This window comes from Heptranchias perlo, chromosome 7 (genome assembly GCF_035084215.1).
Source record: "Heptranchias perlo isolate sHepPer1 chromosome 7, sHepPer1.hap1, whole genome shotgun sequence".
NCBI lineage: Eukaryota > Metazoa > Chordata > Chondrichthyes > Hexanchiformes > Hexanchidae > Heptranchias > Heptranchias perlo.
In genome coordinates, this window is record NC_090331.1 from 80,557,961 (window position 1) to 80,582,599 (window position 24,639).

The 24,639-nt window shown below is 45.6% G+C and overlaps 1 protein-coding gene across 1 annotated transcript in view; it reads right to left on the bottom strand.

Moving 5' to 3' along the window:
* Window positions 1–5,230: 5,230 nt before the first annotated feature.
* Window positions 5,231–24,639, bottom strand: part of asb1 (ankyrin repeat and SOCS box containing 1) — a 50,890-nt gene continuing 31,481 nt past the window's right edge. Inside the window, exon 4 of the mRNA XM_067987952.1 lies at window positions 5,231–6,049. Coding sequence (XP_067844053.1) covers window positions 5,916–6,049 — 134 coding nt within the window. The 3' untranslated portion in view covers window positions 5,231–5,915. The remainder of the gene's footprint in view (window positions 6,050–24,639) is intronic.

Consider the following 24,639-nt stretch of genomic DNA (forward strand, 5'->3'; position numbering starts at 1 on the left):
GTTGACAGCCTATCCCCAGAAATGGAGATGGAGAAATCGAGGAAGGGAAGGGCAGGTGAAGTGTCGGAGATGGACCATGTGAAGGCGAGAGAAGGGTGGAAATTGGAAGCAAAGTTGATGAAATTTTCCAGTTCGGGGCAAGAGCAGGAATCGGCACCGAAACAGTCATCAATGTACCAGAAAAAGAGGTGAGGGAAGGGACCTGAGGAGGACTGGAACAAGGATCGTTCCACCTATCCCACAAAAAGGCAGGCATAGTTGGGACCCACACGGGTTCCCATAGCGACATCTCTTATTTGGAGGAAGCGAGTGGAATCAAAGGAGAAGTTGTTCAACGTAAGAACTAGTTCAGCCAGGCGGAGGAGGGTGATGATGAATGGGGACTGGTTGGGCCTCCGTTCAAGGAAGAAGTGGAGGGCCCGCAGGCCATCCTGGTGGGGGATGCAGGTGTAGAGGGACTGGACGTCCATGGTGAAAAGGAGACAGTTAGGGTCAGGGAACTGGAAACTGTTAAAGTGGCGTAGGGAGTCGGAAGAGTCGCGAATGTAGGTCAGAAGAGACTGGACAAGGGGAGAAAAAAGTCGAGATAGGAAGAAATAAGTTCTGTGGGGCAAGAACAGGCTGAAACGATGGGTCTCCCAGGGCAGTCCTGATTGTGGATATTGGGGAGGTAGAAGCAGGCTGTGCAGGGTTGGGGGACTATGAGGTTGGAGGCCATGGGGGGAAGGTCTCCAGAGAAGATGAGGTCCGGGAAACGATGACTGGATGTTTGGCGGTTGGTCATGGTCCAGGGGGAGGTATGAGGTGTCGGTGAGTTGGCGTTCAGCCTCCGCAAGGTGGAGGTCTGTTCGCCACACAACAACAGCACTGCCCTTGTCAGCAGGTTTAATAACAATGTCAGGGTTGGACCTGAGAGAACGGAGTGCTGCAAGTTCAGAGGGAGGGCAGGGGAGTAGAGAAATTGAGACGGCCAATGTCACGCCGGCAGTTCCCAATGAAAAGATCAAGAGAGGGTAAGAGGCCAGAGAGAGGGGTCCAGGTGGAACGAGAATTCTGAAGATGGGAGAAAGGGAGAAGACACCTGGCCGAAGAAGTGGGCACGGAGGTGAAGGCAATGGAAGAAGAGCTCAGCATCATGTCGAGCTCGAAATTCATTGAGGTGGGGGCATAGAATCATTTCTATGTTGGAATTCAGTCTCCTTGAAATGGGAGATTTCTAATGATCACATCTTGTACTCCACAAAAGCACTGAAATAGGATTCATTATTTTAATAGTTATTGAAGAACACAGAAGCTGCCACAGGCTATTACATTTTAACAAGATGAAATGAGTCATTTGGGGACCATTAGTGTATTTAGCCATGTGCTTGTCCTCCTTGAACGTAATGTTGGCATTTATCTTCTCTATATAGTTTCAGAGCACTTACCAACATTCAGGTGTTGCCACTAGAATTACGGACTGAGTATTTTGAGAGTTTTGCTCTACGACGTACCGTGCAGGAAAGTTAAATTAAATCTGCAGTTCTTGGCTTGCCTGTTGGTTCGTAACATATGGTCTGAATTTTATTATTTAGTGGTCTAGGCCCAGTTGAAGCACGGAGCCTCAAGTCACTACGTTAGTTTTTTTATTCAGCTGCATAATAATCAATAGCCAGATTAGTGATGACACCACGGTTGGCTCAGTGTTAGGGATCCCTTCACTGCACGCTGTAAATGAAATGCAAGGAACAGCAAATCTACTTGTGTCAAAAAAAAATATAGAAAACTTACATTTGCTGTATTGAATTTCACTGATACTCCAGCTTCTTGTTTTTATTAAATACCTTTTTTCTCCTGTTGCCACTGTATACTTTCCCACAATGTATTCTCCTCACATCCAGAAATCTGCCTGGTTTTGAGGGGGCAAAGCAGCTTTGTCTTTGGTATTCCTTGGTCAAACCCAGCAGGACCTAGATTCAGCTTTTCGGGAAGTGGTACAGGTTTGAGGACTGCAGAATACAGCGGCCCTGAATTTCCTCGAAGCTTCAGCCAGACTCCCCCAATGACCACAGCAGAAGTCAGATGGAAGCTAACGGAAAAACTGGGTCTCTGCTGACTCCAGGAGTTCCCAGTCGCAGTCTTTTAGGGGGCCGGACCTCCGCCCACCCTTCACTGACGCCTGAGGGCAATTAGACATAGCGCAAAGACTAGGAACGATTTTGGAGTTAGCTCATTATGCCAACCTAGAAAACTAGCAAAAGCTGACCAAAAACTTCAAAAACTTGACACAGCCCCAATAAAGCTTAAAAATATCTTTGAAAATTAAATGAAATTGTTTGACCTAATTGTGGTGTGGTAAAAGGGAAAATGCTATCCACAATATCGCTGGCAGGCTACTTCTAACCCACAGTTCTAAACCATACAAAATGGCAGAAAGGCATCAGTAAGTGAAGAGGTCAATTTAAACTCTTGTGGGGGAGATCAAAACTAGGGGCTACAAATATAAGATGGTCACTAATAAATCCAATAGGGAATTCAGGAGAACTTCTTTACCCAGAGTGGTGAGAATGTGGAACTCACTACCACAAGGAATAGTTGAGGCAAATAGCATTGATACATTTAAGGGGAAGCTAGATAAATACGAGGGAGAAAGGATTAGGACGTGCCGAGGGGTTGGATGAAAAGGGGTGGGAGGAAGCTCTTGTGGAGCATAAACAACGGCATAGACCAAAGGGGCCGAATGGCCTGTTCTGTGCTGTATATTCTATGTAATTCAATGTAAAACCCCTGTCAGCTCAATGGTACACTTTCTTTCAGTTTAGATTCTATAGTTAATATTGACTCTCATAGTCCTTTGAATTGATGGCAAATCATGGTCCTCAGCACAAAGAGGGCTAACACGACCCTCTGCTGATCAGGACCCTGCCCATTCTTGTGAAGTGCAAGTATTTGCACTTTAATGTTGGTGTTAATGGAGAGTCAAAAGTGCCATCTTGCCTTGAACTGCACCCATGTCCAAAAATTGGTTTTGCTAGTGCAGCCATGTCAATGAGCAGGTCATGTTTGTATGTCTTGCCCTTTCATTCAACTATGCTAGAATTCAGACTCCACTGCCTCATCCTGGGTGTTGTGTCTAGTCACAAAGAAAGAATGATGAGCTTACCTTTTTTTTGTTGCGGTTTTTAATGAATTAATGAGCAGACAAGTAATTCAGCACAAAGATATCAACTGGCATGATACATCAACTTGGATCATTTGACCATGCCAAAAAAATCAACAATATTAAACTCTCGCACTCCAGTGTATAGAATAAAGTGCTTTTTAATGCACAGAATTGAATATGGAATTTCATTGAAGGTACCATTTTACAGCGCAGTAGAAAAATGTTTTGCCATGCAGTTTATTAAGAAATATCAATTAGCCACACACTGGAAACACAGGAGAATGGAAACCCATGACTTAACACTTAGTTGCATTGCACCATAAACATGTGATGTGTGGCCTAAAAGACACATTTACCATGTGGAAAATAAATTAGTGTCAACCCACCTCTGTCTTACAAAGGTTCGCCCCCTGCTGACCAATTATAAAACAGCAGAGACAGTGGACATGTTGAAATCCATTGCCCAATCCATCCAGCTCTTCCAACTGAATAGGGTTGCCAAACCTCCAGGAATTAAAGATTAATCTTCAGAACACTGCTGAGAGCAATCCAGGAGAAAAATCATAGGAGCTTTTAAAAATTTGTTTTATTTAAATTTTCTTTGAACACGTTTGTTTACTAGTTATAAAAATATTGGACATGGGAAAAAAGGCTGTTTGACTGAAAATCAAGAGTCATCCAATTGGGTAACGAAGAGTCTATTCACTTTCTGATTGGCGTTGGAAGGTGATGTACTGCGTGTATGGACATGTCGGGCAACCAATGGCGCGAGTGTGGGGGAAATGGTTAGAGGTAGGAGATCATGCGATGGCACGTCCAGGAATATATCCAACCAGAGTTGGCAACCCTATAAGTGAAAGAGCAGCCACTCATTTTTCAGGCCCCTTAAACAGACAGGGACCCGCAAATTACTTTTTTTACAAAAAGTGGGGGAATGGCTATTTTTCTCTGTAGTTCATGACTTAACAAATTGGTGGCAATGTGAAACATGTGATTTCTGAGGATGTGATGTTTTTAACTGTTTTTTGTCGAGAGGAATTTCGCGGGCGCAAACCCCAGAACACTGCAAGATCTTTGGGTAACACTCTTCCTTGCACCTTCTCAATCCCAGCAGTTTATCACGACTGGTTACAAACCAAGTAGTAACTAGTTTCCAAACATAAAATTGCCATGCTAGTAGACACCAATTGATATGTTGTTAGATGGTAATAGGAACAGAACTAGGAAACACAAATATAGCAATAACAGTAGTTAATTTAAACAACAAAGTTAAATTCAAAGATGTTATGCATGCTTCATCAAAATATTTTGTGTCAAACATATTGTACTGAATGCTGGCACATTCCCCCCTCCAGCCACACAGTTTCCATTAAAGGCAAGATGGAGGAGGGGCAATTGGCAATGCAGTATATTAGCAGGCACTCTTTGTACATAGAAACAGGAGGAGGTCATTCAGCCCCTCGATTAGATCATGACTGATCTGTACCTCAACTCCATTTACCTGCCTTTGTTCCATATCCTTTGATACCCTCACCCAACAAAAATCTGAATCCTGGATCTGAATTCAATACAGGCAGATGGGATAAACCTCTCTACTAGCTGAGGTCCTATTAGTCAGCTGATATTCTATACCAAAAACTGCCCAAAATTTCAGCTTCCCTCAGAAAGGTGGAACAAAGACTACGGTTTAGCGCTCCAGTCTCGTGCAAGCAGATCTGAGGCGACATCAACCCACTGCGCACAGAACCATTGTAACTGATAGAGAATCGAAGAGACTTTCGTCCCATCACTGGTGGCTGGCTTCAAACTGAAGTCCTTGGGGTGAAAGGGCAATATGTTGACCTAGTGCACTACCCCCCACTTCTAGCAATACATGTGTGAAATAGTTCATAGGAAGTAAAAACATAGCACAATAAGTTTCATCTCCCAAAGGGGCAACATCTCTGCACTCAGCTCTGCAATCATTTCCATTTTAACTACATTTCTACTGTGAGCCATATGCGAAACAGAAAGACTGCTAAGCACCGTTTTAATACAATGTAAAAGGGCAGCTGGAGTATCCTTTGACTAAGGAATATCAGTTGTTGGCTGTCCTACTGAACAGACATATTGCTGCTCATCAATTAAAACCACGCCATTTTGAATGTTCAGGAAATTATTGTAAAGTAAATTGGGATTAATCCAACCCTGCAACGGAGTAATGTTACAGCTGAAAGACAGCTAATGCCTCTGTTCCTCCCAAGGGTAAACTTCTTCTACATCCTCTTCCTGTTCAACCGAGTGAAGGAACCTACTAAAATATATAGAAGATACTGAATGCTCTCAACAAGGCCAGGAATCCAATTGAAAAGTTCAGATGATGTCACGAACAATTGAGTGTAGAGTTTGAATGACCTACATAATCTGACCCGAGATTGGATTGCTGCCTTAAATTCACGCAGAGGTGGTGAATGTTATGTATTATATATAATTAGCATGTATTTTTTATGCCAACATTTTTGTTAATTGAGGACATGGTAATTTATTTGATAAAGATTTCTGTGCTTTTTGCAAATGCAGGTGACATGAGTTTTATCACAGGACGGGTCTTTTGAACCATTACATGGGTGTGTTGGAGAATGAAGAACAGGAAAACAAAACTCACTTTCCAAGATACATACAACAGTCTTATGTGGCAGAAGCTAGAATTTCCAGCGATACACCTGTGCCAGGTTAATGTAATGAGGCTTTAGTCCAACAGAAATCATGCAGAGCAGTGAGATGTCATTCTCCCTCAGGTGTCTTCGTGTAACAGGAAGATTTTGACAGTGTCTGGTATAGGCAGTGTCTGGATCAGATGAAGACGAAACTTCCCCAGTGCTCTCCTAATAGCTATGCGGCAGGAAGAGGTCAGTGTCCTGGGAGTACCTGTTCAGAAAGGAGTATCCTTTTAATGAGGATTAATACCAGACTTCTCTATTGTGTAAGGTGTCTATAAAAAGCTAAACCTCAGGACTCTCAAGAGAACCCAATAAATCAAATTCTGTTGGCCAAAATCCCCTCCTCCACTACTGACATCTGATCATTTTCAAAGCATGCACATAGATTGTACCACATAGCAGCAACACGTGCAAATCAGAATATTGTAAACTAGAATTCAGGGAGTGTGTGGAAGCAGGGAATACTCCTGCATTCTCTGTATTAAATCAAAACCATGGTGCATTTTGATTTTTGGGAGCTGAAATGTTGCCACGACTCTCAAAGGATTCCAGGCCCACACGAGTGTCAGATTTTGTTTTATTTGATTGTTTGGGGGATATTTTCTTGCTGTAGAATTTTGCATACTTTCAATCATTACTGGCTTGAGATATTTAAGGAACAATCCAAAAGGGATGCTAAGGTCACAGTTTATTCTTTATGTATACACACGCACACCATATCTGGTTATGAACAAGTAACAATCATTTTCATCAGTGTTGAAGCAGGGAGAGAAACAAAACTTCATTGTACTTTTATGAAAAGGATAAGAATTTTTGGATTTGCCCTCCATAATATCAGGGTGTGGGGGAGGTATCAGTCATTCCCCTTGTCTTCCAAGTTCTTTGGAGGGACTTGTTTTATTATAAGTGGACAAAATATTTAAACATAAAGGGTTCCAGATGCTGTAGTTGTGGTTTCTGTTGAAAAGTTCCCACAGACTCAAGAACGCAATCAATTATTTTAAGCAACATCACGGGCCAAAACTCACCTCGTGAAAGGAGCAATACACGTGGGTAAAAGAAGTTGAGGTATTTGGATTTTCAAAAGGCATTCGATAAGGTGCCACACAAGATAAGGGCTCATGGGAATGGGGGTAATATGGAGGATAGTTAACGGACAGAAAACAGAGAGTAGAAATAGACGGTCATTTTCAGGTTGGCAGGCTGTAACTAATGGGGTGCCTGAGGATTGGGAGAGTTTTAGAAACCAGCAAAGGATGACCAAAAAACTGATAGAGGAAGAAAATAGAACATGAGTCTAAATTAGCAAGAAATATAAAAACAGATTGTAAGAGATTCTACAAGTATGTATAAAGGAAGAGATTAGCAAAAGTAAATGTGGGTGCCTTAGAGGGCAAGACAGGAGAAATTATAATTGGGAATAAGGAAATGGCAGAGATGTTGATCAGATATTTTGGGGCCAATTTTTGGATGGCCGAGCGGGTGCGTTGGGGGCGGGGGGGCTCTTAAAATGGCGGAATCTCGAAGCGGGTTCGGAGCCCGGCTCCAACCCGCTGGCTTCCGGGTTCCCCAGTGAGGTGTTCGGGTGCGCGCGCACCTCCCGCATCCGAGACTCCCACCGGCAATTAAAGCTAGCAGAATGCTACTTTAGATAGTTAGTCAGATAGTTGAGGTACTTGACAGACCTCTGAGTGGAGATTTTGGCATGGGTACAATTTTGAAGGATCCTCAGCGTGTTTCCCGTGCTGTGGGAAACACTCCCTGTTGGAGCAGACGTGTTTCAGCCAGCAGCCAGTGGGAGATGCAAAGGAATATTTGACAGGTGGGGGGAAAACCTCATTTATTGCAGCAGGGCACTCTGTCATTTCGGGCAAAGTTTTGGCTGCAACACCTTTGTTTTTCCACTCAAAATTCTTAATTTATACCCTAAACTCTGCTGTGCAAACACATTTACCTACTTTGCAGACCCCCTCAAACTCACACCGTCAGGATGGGGGGGCGCCATAGCTGTATTCATCACTTCATCCGAGGACGAGCAACATCACCAGCCTCGCCAGGCACGCCGTCCACCTCCGCCACGTGGAGCTCCACAACACAGTACTGCGCCACAGGCACCTGCACAACAGCACGGAGGGCAACAACAGAGAGAGCGACGTCACAGGAGGCACTACCCTCGCCACAGGGTCTACAGACCGAGGCTCAGCTTCCTGGACCTCTCTGAGCAGCAGTGCATGCAAAGGCTCAGAGTCAGTCGCCAGGTAGTCGCGGACAGCTGCAGCCTCCTTCATGCTGAGCCGAGCAGCGTCTACTTTCCTGTTGCTGTCAAAGTCACCACTGCCCTCAACTTCTTCACCTCCGGATCATTCCAGGGTGCCACTGGGGACATCACCGGGAGCTCTCAGTCGTCTGCACACAATTGCATGAGGCAGGTCACCAACGGCTTGTTTCGCAGGGCCTCGCACTATGTCAACTTCCCCATGGACAACCTCAGCAAGACAGAGAGGGCAGTGGGATTCCACACTGTGGCTGGCTTCCCACAGGTGCAGGGTGTAATTGATTGCACGCATATAGCAATACAAGCGCCTCCACACGAGCCAGGACTGTTCATCAACAGGAAGGGCTATCACTCCATCAACACTCAGCTCTTCTGTGACCAGCGCAGGAGATTCCTTCATGTGTGCACCAGATACCCTGGCAGCTGCCATGATTCCTTCATCCTCCGGGAGTCCGACATCCCGCCCCTCTTCCACGCACGAACACCCGTAAGGGCTGGCTCCTCGGGGACAAGGGATACATCCTGCACACGTGGCTCATGACACCTCTGAGGAACCCCACCACCGATCAACAGTATCGATATAACGACAGCCACATCGCTAACCGGTCTACAATTGAGCATGTTTTAGGGCTGCTCAAGATGCGCTTCAGGTGCCTTGATCGTTCTGGAGTAAAGGCTTCAATACGTACCAGACAGTCGTTTGTTGTGCCCTGCACAACACTGCAGAACAGAGAGGGGTGCCACTGGAGGAGGCCGCATCCACATCTGCCACCCACATTGAGGAGGAGGAGGACGAGGAGGAGGAGGCCGAGGAGGAGGAGCAACCCATGGGCAGAACAGCAGCACACCTGGCTGCTCGTCAGGCCAGGGAGTCACTGATATGTGAACGGTTCTCCTAACATCAGACAGTGTGAAGAGTCCAGTCCTCACCACCTGGACAGAGCAGCGGCCACACCAGCCTCCCCTCCCCACCCCCACCCCTGCACAAAATAGTCGTGCAACTACACATACACCCACTGTAGGGTGACCCAATGGGTGGCATCAAGTGTGGGTGTTCGTGGTGAACCTCATGAAAGGGACTTATTACACAAGCCAGTCATGAATGGCCAAGACGTGGCAGTAGTGGTGACAATAATAATATTTAATGTGCCATTAACAAAAATCAAATATAAATAAAAAACATGACAAAGCATCAAACACCCTTGTGCATCCCCTTTGTGCTCACAAGACTTTGCCTTACGCTTCCGACTACTCCTACATGGTGCTTCCCCTGTGGCTGCAGCAGAGGTAGTGGCAGGTTGCTCTTGTTCATGCCCTGACCGATTAGATGCTTTGGGCCGACGCCCTCTGGGTTTCGGTGCCCGTGAGGACCCCTCCAAAGACTGCTCCACCTGCACCTGTGCAGGGGCAGACTCGGCCACCTGGAGAGATGCAGCATTGCAGGTACTGGTTGAGAGGGGGGCAACGGGTGAGACGTGGAAGTGCTTTGAGTGGCGTCCCCACTTCCATGTCCCCTTTCCCCATCATCCCTCTCCTGGGCCAGGCCCACATCACTCCTACCACTCTGCTGGACGACAGTTTGGAGGACATGTGTGAAGCCTTGTAAGGCCAGTGCCAGAGTATCTGCCTGCCTGTTTAAGGCGGCAGAATGTTGTTCACCCTGAGTCCGAAGGGCCGTTGTCAGGGCCTGAATGGACTCATTGTTGAGCCGTGCTTGAAGCTCGATGGAGGCTAGCCTTCCTTCCATCGCAGACATTCCCGCACTTACCCGTGACACTATCTCAGAGATGCCCTCACGTACCTGTGACAGTATCTCAGAGATTCCCTCCTATACCTGTGCCACCATTCCACTCATGCAGGAGTTGGACTCCTCCATCCTCTGCGTGATTGTGGATAGTGCGCATGGCACTTGTTCCAGCATCTTGCAAATGTGCTGCTGCCCCTCGATCATTCTCCTTTTCATGGATGGCCCCCAGGGTTCAGCATCTGTGTCCAGCTGAGCAGAGCCTGAAGAAGAGTGCTCCCACCGAGGCGGACTCCCCACAGCTGCCCCTGCCACCAGTGTCTGCTCGTGCTCAGGTGTGTGGTGACTCACCATGTGCGACCCCAACTAAGTGAGGACGGGAACCCACTAAGGTGTGTGTATCTGCGCTGGTGGATAGCTCGCTCAGATGTGACGGTGCCGCCTCAAAGGCCGGCAGGTCCTCTGAGGAATCGCCCTCCGCCATCAAGGCGGTCGCTGAAGGCTGTAGGAGAACAGACGGCAATATTAAGCATGATGACAGATGTTGAGGTGCTGAAGATGGCAAGGCATGTTAACATCATTTGCTATTGTGAGTGCTGAATGTTAAAGTTCTGTCACCAGCCGTTTGTCGGGTGACAGTCTCGGCGTCCCCGGCAGACAGGCACTCGAGGGTGCAGCTTAGTTCAAGAGCCTCCTGCTCCGAGTATGTGAGGACGACCAGATGTTGCAGCCCCGCTCCGGTCCTCACCCTCTCCCGTGCATTCTGGGCTCTCTTCTCCTATAGAGGAAGGCATGAGTGAGGGATGGTGACGTGGCCAACCGCTGAATGCATTGGTTTGGGTGAAGCTGACCGTGAAAGAGATGCATCAGAGTATGAGGCAGAGCCATGACATCGTATGAGGATTGGGTTGAGTGGTAGTGGTGGGATGAGTACTGGGGAGGTGAGTAAGTGCAGGTAAGTTGAGGTTTGGGTTTGAGTGGGTGTGAGGAGTGATGTGATAGAGTGGTGTTGGCAGTGCAGAAGGAGTTGTGGGGTGGGGGCGGTGATGTAGAAGACGGAGTGTAGGAGAATGAGTAAGTGTACTCACTTTGGCTGACCTAGTTAGGTCATTGAAGTGCTTCCTGCACTGGATCCATATGCGGGAGACGTTGCTGCTGCTGGTGACCTCCTCTCCCACCTCGAGCCAGGCCTTCTTGATGGCCGAGGCAGGCCACTTCCTCCCGTCCGCCGGGTAGAAAATATCCCTCCTCGTCCTTACCCCATCCACTAGGACCTGGAATGAGGCATCGGTAAATCTAGGAGCAGCCTGTCCCCTGGTCTGCTCCATTGTATAATTTTGGTTGTTCGCTCCAGGAGCAGTATTGGAGGACTGCCCCTTTAAATAGGACTCCTCCAGCTGACAGCCTGTGATGCGGGTGGGCAGTCTGCCCGCTGCGCAGGTTGACGACGGGAAACCCGGAAGCCACGGTAAGTGGCTTCAATTTACCTGCGATCGCGTGGGGAACGGACGGATTTTACTGGGCGGGCTACCCACATGCCCAGTCGCCCCCCTGCTGCCATCCCGCCTCCTTGGTAATATCAGGGCCTTTGTGTCTGTCTTCACAATGGAAGACACAAAAAACAGACTAGAAATAGTGGGGAACCAAGGGGCTAATGAGAGTGAGGAACTTAAAGTAACTAATATTAGTAAAGAAAAAGTACCGGAGAATTTAAAGGGACTAAAAGCTGACAAATCCCCTGGATCTGATGGCCTACATCCGAGGGTTCTAAAAGAGGTAGCTGCAGAGATAGTGGATGAAATGGTTTTGATCTTCCAAAATTCCCTAGATTCTAGAACGGTCCCAGTGGACTGGAAGGTAGCAAATGTAACACCGCTATTCAAGAAAGGAAGGAGAGAGAAAACAGGGAACTACAGGCCAATTAGCCTGACATCAGTCGTCGGGAAAATGCTGGAATCCATTATTAAGGAAGTGCTAACAGGGCACTTAGAAAATCATAATATGATTAGGTAGAGTCAACATGGTTTTATGAAAGGGAAATCGTGTTTGACAAATCTATTAAGAGTTTTTTGAGGATGTAACTAGAAGGGTAGATAAGGGGGAACCAGTGGATGTAGTATATTTAGATTTTCAAAAGGCATTCGATAAGGTGCCACACAAAAGGTTGTTACACGAGATAAGGGCTCATGGGGTTGGCGGTAATATATTAGCATGGATAGAGGATTGGTTAACAGACAAAAAAGAGGGTCGGAATAAACGGGTCATTATCAGGTTGGCAGGTTGTAACCAGTGGGGTTCCGCAAGCATCAGTGCTTGGGCCTCAGCTATTTACAATCTATATTAATGACTTAGATGAAGGGACCAAGTGTAATGTATCCAAGTTTGCTGACGATACAAAGCTAGGTGGGAAAGTAAGCTGTGAGGAGGGCACAAAGAGTCTGCAAAGGGATATCGACAGGTTAAGTGAGTGGGCAAGAAGGTGGCAGGTGGAATATAATGTGGGGAAATGTGAGGTTATTCACTTTGATAGGATGAACAGAAAAACAGAATATTTTTTTAAATGGTGAGAAACTATTAAATGTTGGTGTTCAGAGGGACTTGGGTATCTTTTACACGGAACACAGAAAGTTAATATGCAGGTACAGCAAGCAACTAGGAACGCAAATGGTATCTTGGCCTTTATTTCAAGGGGGTTGGAGTATAAGAGTAAGGAAGTCTTGCTGTAATTGTAGAGGGCTTTGATGAGACCACACTTAGAGTACTGTGTACCGTTTTGGTCTCCTTACCTAAGGAAGGATATACCTGCCTTAGAGGCGGTACAACAAAGGTTCACTGGATTGATTCCTGGGATGAGAGGGTTGTCCTATGAGGAGAGATTGCATAGAATGGGCCTATTTTCTCTGGAATTTAGAAGAATGAGAGGTGACCTCATTGAACACATAAGATTCTGAGGGAGCTCGACAGGGTAAATACTGAGAGATTGTTTCCCCTGGCTGGAGAGTCTAGAACTAGGGGGCATAGTCTCAGGATAAGGGATTGGCCATTTAGGACTGAGATGAAGAGAATTTCTTCACTCAGAGGGTTGAGAATCTTTGGAATTCTCTACCTCAGATGGCTGTGGATGCTCAGTCGTTGAGTATATTCAAGACTGAGATCAATAGATTTTTGGACTCTAAGGGAATCAAGGGATATGGGGATTGGGCGGGAAAGTGCAGTTGAGGTCGAAGATCAGCCATGATCTGATTGAATGGCAGAGCAGACTCGAGGGGCTGTATGGCCTACTCCTGCTCCTATTTCTTATGTTCTTATGTACAGATCAACCAATTGAAGGAGGCAGCTCAGAAATTATCTGGATAATATGTAAGTGGGCAGAACAATGACTAATGAAATTTAACACTGACCAATGTAAAGTACTACACACAAGGAAAAATGGTCAAAGTGTACTCCATGAACGGTATTGAAATAGCTACGGAAGAAGTTCAAAGAGACCGCGGCCACCCGTTCCAGCCCTGAAGAGGCCCTGGCCTCAATTAAATTTGGCAAGTAAGGTACGGTGCACCAAACAGGCGCTTGATTGCAGCTCGGTAGATTGCGGCCTCAAGATCGAGCTGAGGCAGCAATGTAAGTTGTGGGGGGCAGGGGTCGCAACCAGTTCCGACCTAAAATAGCAAATGGTTCCCATTTAAAAAGACTTGCATTTCTATAGCGCCTTTCACGACCTCAGGATGTCCCAAAGCGCTTTACAGCCAATGAAGTACTTTTGAAGTGTAGTCTCTGTTGTAACGTAGGAAACGCGGCAGCCAATTTGCACACAGCAAAGTCCCACAAACGCCAATGTGATAATGACCAGATAATCTGTTTTAGTGATGCTGGTTGAGGGGTAAATATTGGCCAGGACATCAGGGATCTTTTACATCCACCCGAGAGGGCAGACGGGGCCTCGGTTTAACGTGTCATCCGAAAGACGGCACCTCCGACAGTGCAGCTCTCCCTCAGTACTGCACTGGAGTGTCAGCCTAGATTTTGTGCTCAAATCCCTGGAGTGGGGATTGAAGCCACAATCTTCGGACTCAGGCGAGAGTGCTGCCAACTGAGCCCATGCTGACATGTCATTGGACCCCAATTTCCATATTAAAATTATCGCCTGAAAAAGGCAGATGCTTTGGACAACCAGTGATAGGCCCCTTTTAAAATGGAGCCAGTCACGTCACCAGTGTTAACAGGGCGGGTACGGCTACCGAACCCATTTAAGGCTGTTACCGATCCCATTAACACCAGGTGAAGGCAGTGAAAGTCAACCCCATCGTGTCTGGAGGTGGCAAAGGCAGTGATGAGAGTGTCAGCAGCAGATGAGCAACATTATGGAGGTGGAAGTAGGTGGTCTTTGTGATGGAGGGGGTGGAAGCTCAGCTCTGGATTGAATAGGACGATGATATTTTGAACAGTCTGGTTCAGCCTGAGACAGTGGCCAGGGTTAGGGGTGGAATCGGTAGCGAGGGTATGGAACTTCAGGCGGGGAGTCAAAGACTATGGCTATGGTCAGGAGGAATTTACAGGTCATCCAAGGCTGGATGTCATACAAGTAGTCTGGCAGTGCAATGGCAGTGAAGGGGTTGAGAGGGGTGGTGGATAGAGCTGAGTGTCGGCTGCGCACATCTTCGATTGATGTGGCAAAGGGGCATCATGTAGACAAGGAAAGGAGGGAGCCACGGAAGATCCTTGGGGGTCTTCTGAGGTATCGAAGCGGGAGCAGGATGAGAAGTCATTTCTGGAGATGCTCTGGCTACAATTGGGTAGTTAGAAGTGGAACCAAACGAATGCAGTCCCACTGAGCTGGACAATGGAAGAGAGGCATTGGAGGAAGATCGTGTTATCGACCGTGTCAAAGATTGCAGACAAGTTGAGGATGAGGAGGGAAAATGCACCATGATCACAGTCACAGAGGATGTAATTTGTGACTTTGCCCAGGACTGTTTCAGTGCTGTGGCCGGGGTGGAAACCTGATTGGAGAGGTTCAAACATGTGGGAAAGATGGGCACGCATTTGGAAGACAACACATTCAGGGCCTTTAAAGAGGAAAGGGACGTTAGAGATGGGGCTGTAGTTTGCAAGCAGAGGGGTCGAAGCTGTTTTTTGAGCAGGCGGTGATAACACGGTTTTAAAAGGGAAAGGAACCATTTACAATGTCAGCTAGCATGGGGGCCAGGAAGGTTCGGTTCGGTTATCAGCGGTATAGTAGGAATGGGGTCTAGGGAGCAGGAGGTGGGTCTCATGGGCAAGATGAGCTCAGAGAGGGCATGAAGGGAGATAGGAGCAAAATTACAGAAAGATGTGGGATTAGGACCAGGGTAGGGGTGAGCCTGGGGGGAGGTTTGATTTGGTGGGTTAGGGGAAGGAGAAAACATCAGAGGCAGCTGGATGAATGGTCTCGATCATAGTGAGAAAGAAGTCCATGAGTTCCTCACACCTGTTGCTAGGTGAAGGTGGAGGGGACAGAGGAGAGGGGTTTAAGGAGACAGTTGGTACTGGAGAAAAGATGCTATGGGTTATCTTCATTCTCAGGATGATCTATTATACCTTCAGACATCTCTTTAACTCTTCTCCCAATTTCTACTCTGATTCCCGTGAAGTGCATTGGGAGGCACTACATAAGTGTGAGTAGTTTTAACTTTACTTCTTACTAATTTCCGCAGGTACTAGTTTCCTGACTTAGTATGAAGGAATAAACTAAATTTGCCTTATCTACATCATTTAGTATTTTATATACTTTAATGAGGTTCTTCTTTTTTTACACACTGTAAAACTCAAGTTACTTAATTTTTCCTCGTTGCTCATCCTTTTACACCTTGTTGCTCTTCTTAGTATATTTTCCAATGCAATGCAATCTGTGAGACTGTGCTGAGTTTTGATCAGTATGCCACAAAAAAAGTGTAGTCTGACCAGTACATTGTAAAGCCTTGCTACAACTTCTTTAGACTTGTACTCTACTATTCTGCCTTTATATCTCAGCGTTCTATAAGCTTTAATCACCACTATATTCTTTTGGATGTTGAAAGGGGTATTCTTATTATTACTCTCAGGTCCCTTTAAAGTACTCTCATGCTAATTCAGTTCCATTTATTGTATATTTATGACCTACATTTTTTGGCTTCTGTGCAATACTTTATATTTATCAGTGTTCAACATCATTTAACACTGTCAGCCCTATTGGCTAACTAAATCTATTTGCAAATCTTTTGCTGCATCTTCTTCTTTCACTACTTTTCCTACTTAAGTGTCATTAGGAAATTTGACCAGCTTCTGTATACAGGTCATTCATGTGAATTAGAAAAAGCAGAAGTCCAAGCATTGATCTCTTGTGGCCCACCACACAGCAGCTCTCCCCTACATCCTCCTGCCCAATCTGATGTTAAACCTCTCCCAAGGCCTTTCCGTTTTTTATTTTTAACTAGTTTCTTATTCAGTCCTAGGTTTTACCCCGGATTACTGTGGCTTTTAATTAGAAGTCTTTCATATGGAACTTTGTTAATAGCTTTCTGAAAGTCTAAATAAGCAATGTCATGGGGAGGACCATTGTTTACCTTATCTGTGACATCGTCACAGAAGTCAAGGAGGTTCATCAGACAGAAACTTCTTCTGTGCTGTTATTTCTTATTAAGTTATTCCTATACAGGTATGCCTCCAGTCTAATCCTTGGAATGGTTGCCATTATTTTTCTTGTTATTGATGTCAGACTAATTGCATTGTAGTTTTGTCACCCTTCTTTAAATGTAGGTACTAGGTTTGCCAACTACCAGTTCTAAATACAGTGCCCCATGATTCCACCACAATAATAACCCACAAATGTTCTCCATGGTCTCCTTCAGTAGCCTAGGATATAGAATTACATAGAACGTACAGCACAGAAATAGGCCATTTGGCCCAACTGCCCATGTTTATGCTCCACACAAGCCGCCTCCCACCTGTGCTAGGAAACCTGTTAGAGTTGAGTAAGCCTAACCCTTCAAGTGCTACCGAGCTCAATCTTCTGGGATATTGTGTACTAAAAAAAACTGGATAGCAAGTTAATATTATCCTCTCTAATGAATACTTGTAGAAAATATTCATTTAACATTACAACTATTTTATCTTCTCTCACTGTGAAGTATGACAATGACAAACCTTAGTAAACTTCACGAGCTAGAACACAAGAAAACCTGAAGCAGTAAAACGCCATTTAACCCAACAAGCTCACTCCTTCCAAAGGCCTTGTTCAACGTAGCCTACCATGGAGTCTATCCAGCCAATTTGGGCTCCAAGGTAATATAACAAAACTATACAAAAGTATGTGAATCAAAATTCCAGTATATAGAGTTTTCAGCAGGGAGATTAGAATATGTTTCAAGCATATAATTGACAGCAGTCAAAAAGCATGGTGCTCAAAGATCAACTGTTTAGTACATGCACCGAGCCAGTAAAGTGTTTCAAGGGACTGTCCATTTAAGATTGAAACAGACGACTGCTCTAGTACCACCTTGAAGGATGAGCAGAGGATTTGGATTTGATGTACGAAGCTTCTGATCCCTGTAATTGGCTTTGCTTCAAACCATAAACCAGAATTTCTTCGCTGATAGATTCTACTTCCAGCAGTTTCATCAAGTATGTTAGTAATTGGGCCGAGAACTAGACCTGTGCAAAGGAAGGAAACTGTCTAAGGAAACGTCCCTAGGATGGGGTCAGACAGTGTTAATAAGATAAGCATGTCCTCATCCTGCAGTATGGGATATGGTAGTGCAGTGGTTGTTACTGGATTAGTAATTCAGAGACCTGGGCTAATAATCTGGACAACGTGGGTTCAAATCCTGCCATGGCAGTTTCAGAATTTGAATTCAGTTTAAAAAATCTGGAATAAAAAGCTGGTATCATTAAAAGTGACCATGAAGCTCTCAGATTGTCATAAAAACTGGTTCACTAATGTCCTTTAGGGAAGGAAACCTGCTGTCCATACTCAGTCTGGCCTATATGTGACTCCAGTCCCACACCAATGTAGTTGACTCTTTACTGCCCTCCTAAGTGGCTCAGCAATCCACCCAGTTGTATAAGGGCAACTAGGGATGGGCATTAAATGGCAACCTTGCCAGCAAGGCTTACATCCTGAGAATGAGTTTTTAAAAGTTCATTTCTACTACACTAGTAACATCTAGTGGAGAGCACTGGTACTGTTGTCATGGTTTGAGTTGCCTTTCCAATGTGCTACATCATGAACAGGTAGGCTGTGAGTCCCGTCCCCTAATTTCCCAGACAGCATATTTCTGGCCTCAGCTGTGCCATCGGTGAGACATTCCATGCTTCTTTGGCGTGTATGGGTCTGGATACAGGCATGGGCACGGCATCAGAGAGAAAATAATAAATATCTCCATAACCCAAAAGAAAAACAAAAAAAACGATGTATTTTGTGTAGGTGTCTGTACATATAACTGTGTTGTTGTGATGTGAATAATAGATTAACTGCTGTAATCTACATCTGATGCAGCCTTTTTATTCAGTGTTCATGTTTTCACAATAGGTATGGGTGTCATCGGGGTTCTTAACAGCCAAGGCATTCCATTCAGTTGATGTGCAATTGAAGCGTTAATGATTGCAACAGTTTAGCGAGGTAATCTGCAGCTCATTGCCAGAAAATAACAGCTAGTGTATGTTAACAATAAGACAGATTTGCATTTATATAGTGTCTTATCACGTCTCTAGGCACCACTCAAAGTGCTTCACGTACAATGAATTACTTCGACATGCTCAGAAGACTGTTGTTAACCTGGCTGTTTGGCTGCTAATTTTGCGCACAAGATCCCACTGGGAGAACTTCCCATTCCTCTTCAAATTGTAAACAATTTTACAACACCAAGTTATAGTCCAACGATTTTATTTTTAATCCCACAAGCTTTCGGGGGCTTTCCCCTTCCTCAGGCGGTGTGGAAATGTCTCTTCAAATTGTGTCATGGGACCTTTAATGACTACCTCAGCAGGTAGACAAGGCCTTGGTTTAACATCTCACTTTGACGGCTGTATTTATAAAGTATACTGTCAATATATAATACATATGGATGTTATTGATTATAGTGACTGTTTTTATTAAGTCACATTATGTACTGTTTAACAGACAGAACACATTACAACCAATAGTCAGTGAATATTTAATATTAATTGCTCTCCATGGATTGGGCTCTTGCATCATCCCTGCTGTTGGTGGTCAGTGATCAGGACAGTCATGATCCAAAGTGGAGTCCTTGTTGCCTCCTAACTTAATCTCTCCACCTCAAAAGCTTTCCTTTCTCCATGTGATTTCACTCCGTCTCTTCTCCCCCTTCCATTACATACGAACATATGAATTAACAGCAGTAGGCGGCCATTCGGCCCCTCATGGCTGATCTGATTGTGACCTCAACCCTACTTTCCCGTCTACCTACTATAACCTTTGACTCTCTTGTTAATCAGGAATCTATCTAACTCAGCCTTAAAAATATTCAATGACCCTGCCTCCACTGATCTCTGGGGGAGTTCCACAGACTCTTGACCCTCAGAGAAAAAATTTCTCCTCATCTCAGTCATAAATGGGAGACCCCTTATTTTTAAACCGTGCCCCCTAGTTCTAGTCTCTCCCACAAGGGGAAACATCCTCTCAGCATCTACTCCTTCATGTATTAAAGATATGCTGGTTGTTAAACATACAAGCTTACTTGTAATGTATAAACTGTTACAATCATGCATAATATATGCTGACTGTATGATGTAAGTTCAGTTAATATGTGTTGTATTCACTTTATACTACTATTTTGAAAGCTGGAAAAACTTCAGTACTAGCAGGGTTAACATCTGAGCAACTCGTGCTAGCAGTTCCAGAGATTCAGAGCCCACGCAGATCTGCATGGAAAGGGGGGCAAAACGGGAGTAAGAATCCTTCTGCCCCATCAAACCTGGGGCTGTCTGTGCTCTTACGTTTGGCTGGGCACAGGGTGGCATTCACAAAAACCTGGAAGCTGGGTGTCTGCCCACCTTTTGGCCTGGCATGGGTATGTACATAGGCCTGAGCATTGGGCATGGGCACTGGTCACATACATTGGACACAGGCCTGGGGATGGGCATTGGGCAGGGGTCTGGATAAAGGCATGGGCACGGCCCCAGACTGCATCATAGAGAAAATAATAAAAATCTTAATGACGCAAAGAAAAACAAAAAAAAAATGGTATATTTTGTGTTGGCGTCTGTACATATAACTGTGTTGTTGTGATGTGAATAATAGATTAACTGCTGTAATCTACATCTGATGCAGCCTTTTTATTCAGTGTTCATGTTTTCAAAATGGGTATGTGTTGAAACTTCTAAGAAAAGCCAATTTAACAAAAAACAGTCTAATGTCTTGTAGTCCCTGGTTCCTGTCTTTCTGTTCCTGTGGGCCAATTAATTTGAACAGCTGGTTAACAGGACTTAGTGCAGTGGGGGCAGATGGCGGACCTGTGGTCCTGGAGTTTATATCAAACGGATCTCTAAACTGTATGCAGTAAACGCAGACCGATAGCGGGGAAAGCAGGAGACCTCTGCTGGTTCTTCTCATGTACAAGGCTGGCACTCATCAATCGGAAATAGGCCATTAAAAGATTGCCATAAAGAGAGGGGCAGGGGCTAATACCAAGACAATTTACCTGCAGTTAACTGAATGATGACAAATTGCATTTCGTTATTTTTATCCACACGCCTCCACTCTACCACCTAGTATTGTAAATTAATTTCTTGCCCTCTTCCATTTTATGGTCCAGCCAATAATCTGTTAATGCAGCTCTCAATCTCCCTGGTAGGAGGTGCACGAGAGTGGCCATGGCTCAGCCCGCCCCCTCTTCTCCACTTATCTTAGATCTGCAATTTCCCTTTAAGCTTTAGAGGGAGGTTTGAGTATAGGACTGTACTTTGCTTAAAAGGGGATGTCACGCTGGGGATGGGAAAGTATTTTCAATGCCAAGTCCTCCCTCTAGGGTGGTTGTTCGAAGGGATCGTTGAGCACAGCTCCAACGGCAGAGATTTACATTACTGCAGGCCTGAGCACAGCTTATCATTCTGGGCTGGGACTCCTGAGCTTGACAGTGCAAGGGAGCTAGATTCACATCGGTAGAGATAGAAAGGACTTGCATTTAATATAATGCCTTTCACAACGTCAGGATGTCCCAAAGCACTTTCCAGTCAATGAAGTATTTTTGAAGTATAGTCACTGTTGTAACATAGGAAACGAAGCAGCCAATTTACACACAGCAAGGTCCCACAAACAGCAAGGTGATAATGACCAGATCATCTGTTTTATTGATGTTGATTGAGGGATAAATATTAGCCAGGACACCAGGAGAACTCACTGCTCTTCTTCAAAAAGTGCCATCAGATCTTTTACATCCACCTGAGGTAGCAGATGGGGCCTCGGTTTAACATCTCATCTGAAAGACGGCACCTCTGACAGTGCAGCTCTCCCTCAGTACTATGCTGAAGTGTCAGCCTAGATTATGGGCTCAAGTCTCTGGAGTAGGGCTTGAACCCTCGACCTTCTGACTCAGAGGCGAGAGTGACACCACTGAGTCATGGCTGACAGCTAATGTGCACAGTGTCTCAATAATGTGTGCCTTCGTCAGTTAAATGTTTGATTCAATTTCTTCCCTTGCTTTTCTCATTCCTGTGGATTACCCCACTGAAGCCATCAATATTCACTGCTTAAACAAAACAGTTAGAGAGAGCTTGTGATGACAGTGCACGGAGGCATCAACACGTGGCATTCTCTGGGTGGATGAACACAAATTCAGGTGCCCCGCTCCATTGAGTTCCTGATGTTAGCTGTGTTCACTGAGGAAAGCCAGCCACTTCTCCACAGAGAGGTAGAAGGAAATAAAAGGGAAAAAAGAGTGATTGGCAGGTTGCTGTGACATGGTTTAGGAGGGAGGCAGGGAGCAGGGCACCTGTTCTACCCTAAGCCACAGCACTGCTTTGTTAGTTAGGGAAGGTCAGGCAAAGCAAAGGGGCAGGGAATCGATTTCCATACAGTACGAAAATATTACTATGAGCAGGTCACCAGAGGTCCAAGTCCAAGGTAAGCTCCAAACTGCGTGATTTTCTCAGAAAATCCAAGGACTGGTGAAAAACAAGCAAATCTGATTCCCACACAAGTCAACCCACTATCCATCCTTTTAAAAAGGATGGAGAACACCTGCTACACCTTTATGCACAGGGCAAAGTTGTTATCTGAAGGCTAAGGTCAGGAATCAAATGTACCATCATAGAGTAATAAACCACGACTTTCAAAACCTACTGGCCCTAATGGATGGAACAGGTACTCAAGTTCTGAAAACCGTTTAAGGGGAAACTAGTTGCTTCCTTGCAAGGTTATTTCAATTTTCTCTGTCAACTGGTGCTGTCCCACTTGAATGGAAAGCAGCAAACACTGAAAAGAAGGGATCAAAGTCAGCATCCTACTGCTAATCATGTTAAAACCGATAGAAACTATGGCTGTAGTGCTGAAGACTTGTGCTCCAGAACTAGCTGCACCAAGCTGTTCCAGTACAGCTAGAACACTGGCATCTACCCGACAATGTGGTAAATTGCCCAGGTATGTCCTGTCCACAAAAAGCAGCACAAATCCAATCCAACCAATTACCGCCCCATCAGTCTACTCTCAATCATCAGCAAAGTGATGGAAGGTGTTGTCGACAGTGCTATCAAGCGGCACTTACTCACAAATAACCTGCTCACCGATGCTCAGTTTGGGTTCCGCCAGGACCACTCGGCTCCAGACCTCATTACAGCCTTGGTCCAAACATGGACAAAAGAGCTGAATTCCAGAGGTGAAGTGAGAGTGACTGCCCTTGACATCAAGGCAGCATTTGACCGAGTGTGGCACCAAGGAGCCCTAGTAAAATTGAAGTCAATGGGAATCAGGGGGAAAACTCTCCAGTGGCTGAAGTCATACCTAGCACAAAGGAAGATGGTAGTAGTTGTTGGAGGCCAATCATCTCAGCCCCAGGATATTGCTGCAGGAGTTCCTCAGGGCAGTGTCCTAGGCCCAACCATCTTCAGCTGCTTCATCAATGACCTTCCCTCCATCATAAGGTCAGAAATGGGGATGTTCGCTGAAGATTGCACAGTGTTCAGTTCCATTCGCAACCCCTCAGATAATGAAGCAGTCCGTGCCCGCATGCAGCAAGACCTGGACAACATCCAGGCTTGGGCTCATAAATGGCAAGTAACATTCGCGCCAGACAAGTGCCAGGCAATGACCATCTCTAACAAGAGAGAGTCTAACCACCTCCCCTTGACATTCAACGCCATTACCATCGCTGAATCCCCCATCAACATCCTGGGGGTCACCATTGACCAGAAACTTAACTGGACCAGCCATATAAATACTGTGGCTACGAGAGCAGGTCAGAGGCTGGGTATTCTGCGGCGAGTGACTCACCTCCTGACACTCCAAAGTCTTTCCACCATCTACAAGGCACAAGTCAGGAGTGTGATGGAATACTCTCCACTTGCTTGGATGAGTGCAGCTCCAACAACATTCAAGAAGCTCGACACCATCCAGGACAAAGCAGCCCGCTTGATTGGCACCCCATCCACCACCCTAAACATTCACTCCCTTCACCACCAGCGCACTGTGGCTGCAGTGTGTACCATCCACAGGATGCACTGCAGCAACTCGCCAAGGCTTCTTCCACAGCACCTCCCAAACCCCCGACCTCTACCACCTAGAAGGACAAGGGCAGCAGGCACATGGGAACAACACCACCTGCACGTTCCCCTCCAAGTCACACACCATCCCGACTTGGAAATATATCGCCGTTCCTTCATCGTCGCTGGGTCAAAATCCTGGAACTCCCTTCCGAACAGCACTGTGGGAGAACCTTCACCACACAGACTGCAGCGGTTCAAGAAGGCGGCTCACCACCACCTTCTCAAGGGAAATTAGGGATGGGCAATAAATGCTGGCCTCGCCAGCGACGCCCACATCCCATGAACGAATAAAAAATAATGTAAAACTGGTGCAACAGCTCAATCACAGCCATTTTGTACCTAATCACAAATTTGGTTTCAGAACAAATCAGTTGATTTGTAAAACACTCAACCTTGTGTCTCAGAAATGAACCAATTCTCAGAAGGGTAAATTTACCACATCTGCACTGCCTGTGGGGAGCCACACTCCAAGGGATGCTACCATGTTGTAGCCCTATCGCTAGCTCACGCTCCCACTGAGGTGCAGCTTCCCTCTGGGTGCGTGGGGTCAGTGAATTTGCCCTTTAATGCCAAGACAGTTAGTGCAGTAGCTTTATTATTTTTCAAGCCTTTGATTGGGTATGGCGCCTGGCATCATTAAGACGTTGGGCTCCGTTAAGCTTCTAAAGTGGAGAAATGACCCACCCAGGGCAAAACCAATGAGATGTGATAAGCGGCTCTTTGAATTGTTATCACAGCACCTATGCAGGGGATCCTTGGGGAAGTAGAATTGGTCCCACTTCATTTTTTTTGCCATCAACGACTTCAATGGGTTTCAACAAAAGTGTTATTTTCTTTGCTGGTGACATCAATCTCTAAAAGATAAAAGATAAATGACAACCAAAGATATGGTCAGAATTGGGCAACGGGGAGAAAACAGTGAATCATCTAGTACTTAGAAGATCAAGTCAATAGCTGTTGAGAAAGCTGGACCTTGATGTTACCCACCCACCCACCTCTCCGCTACAATTGGTTCCACAGCTTAGTTATTACATCTGCTCCAGGT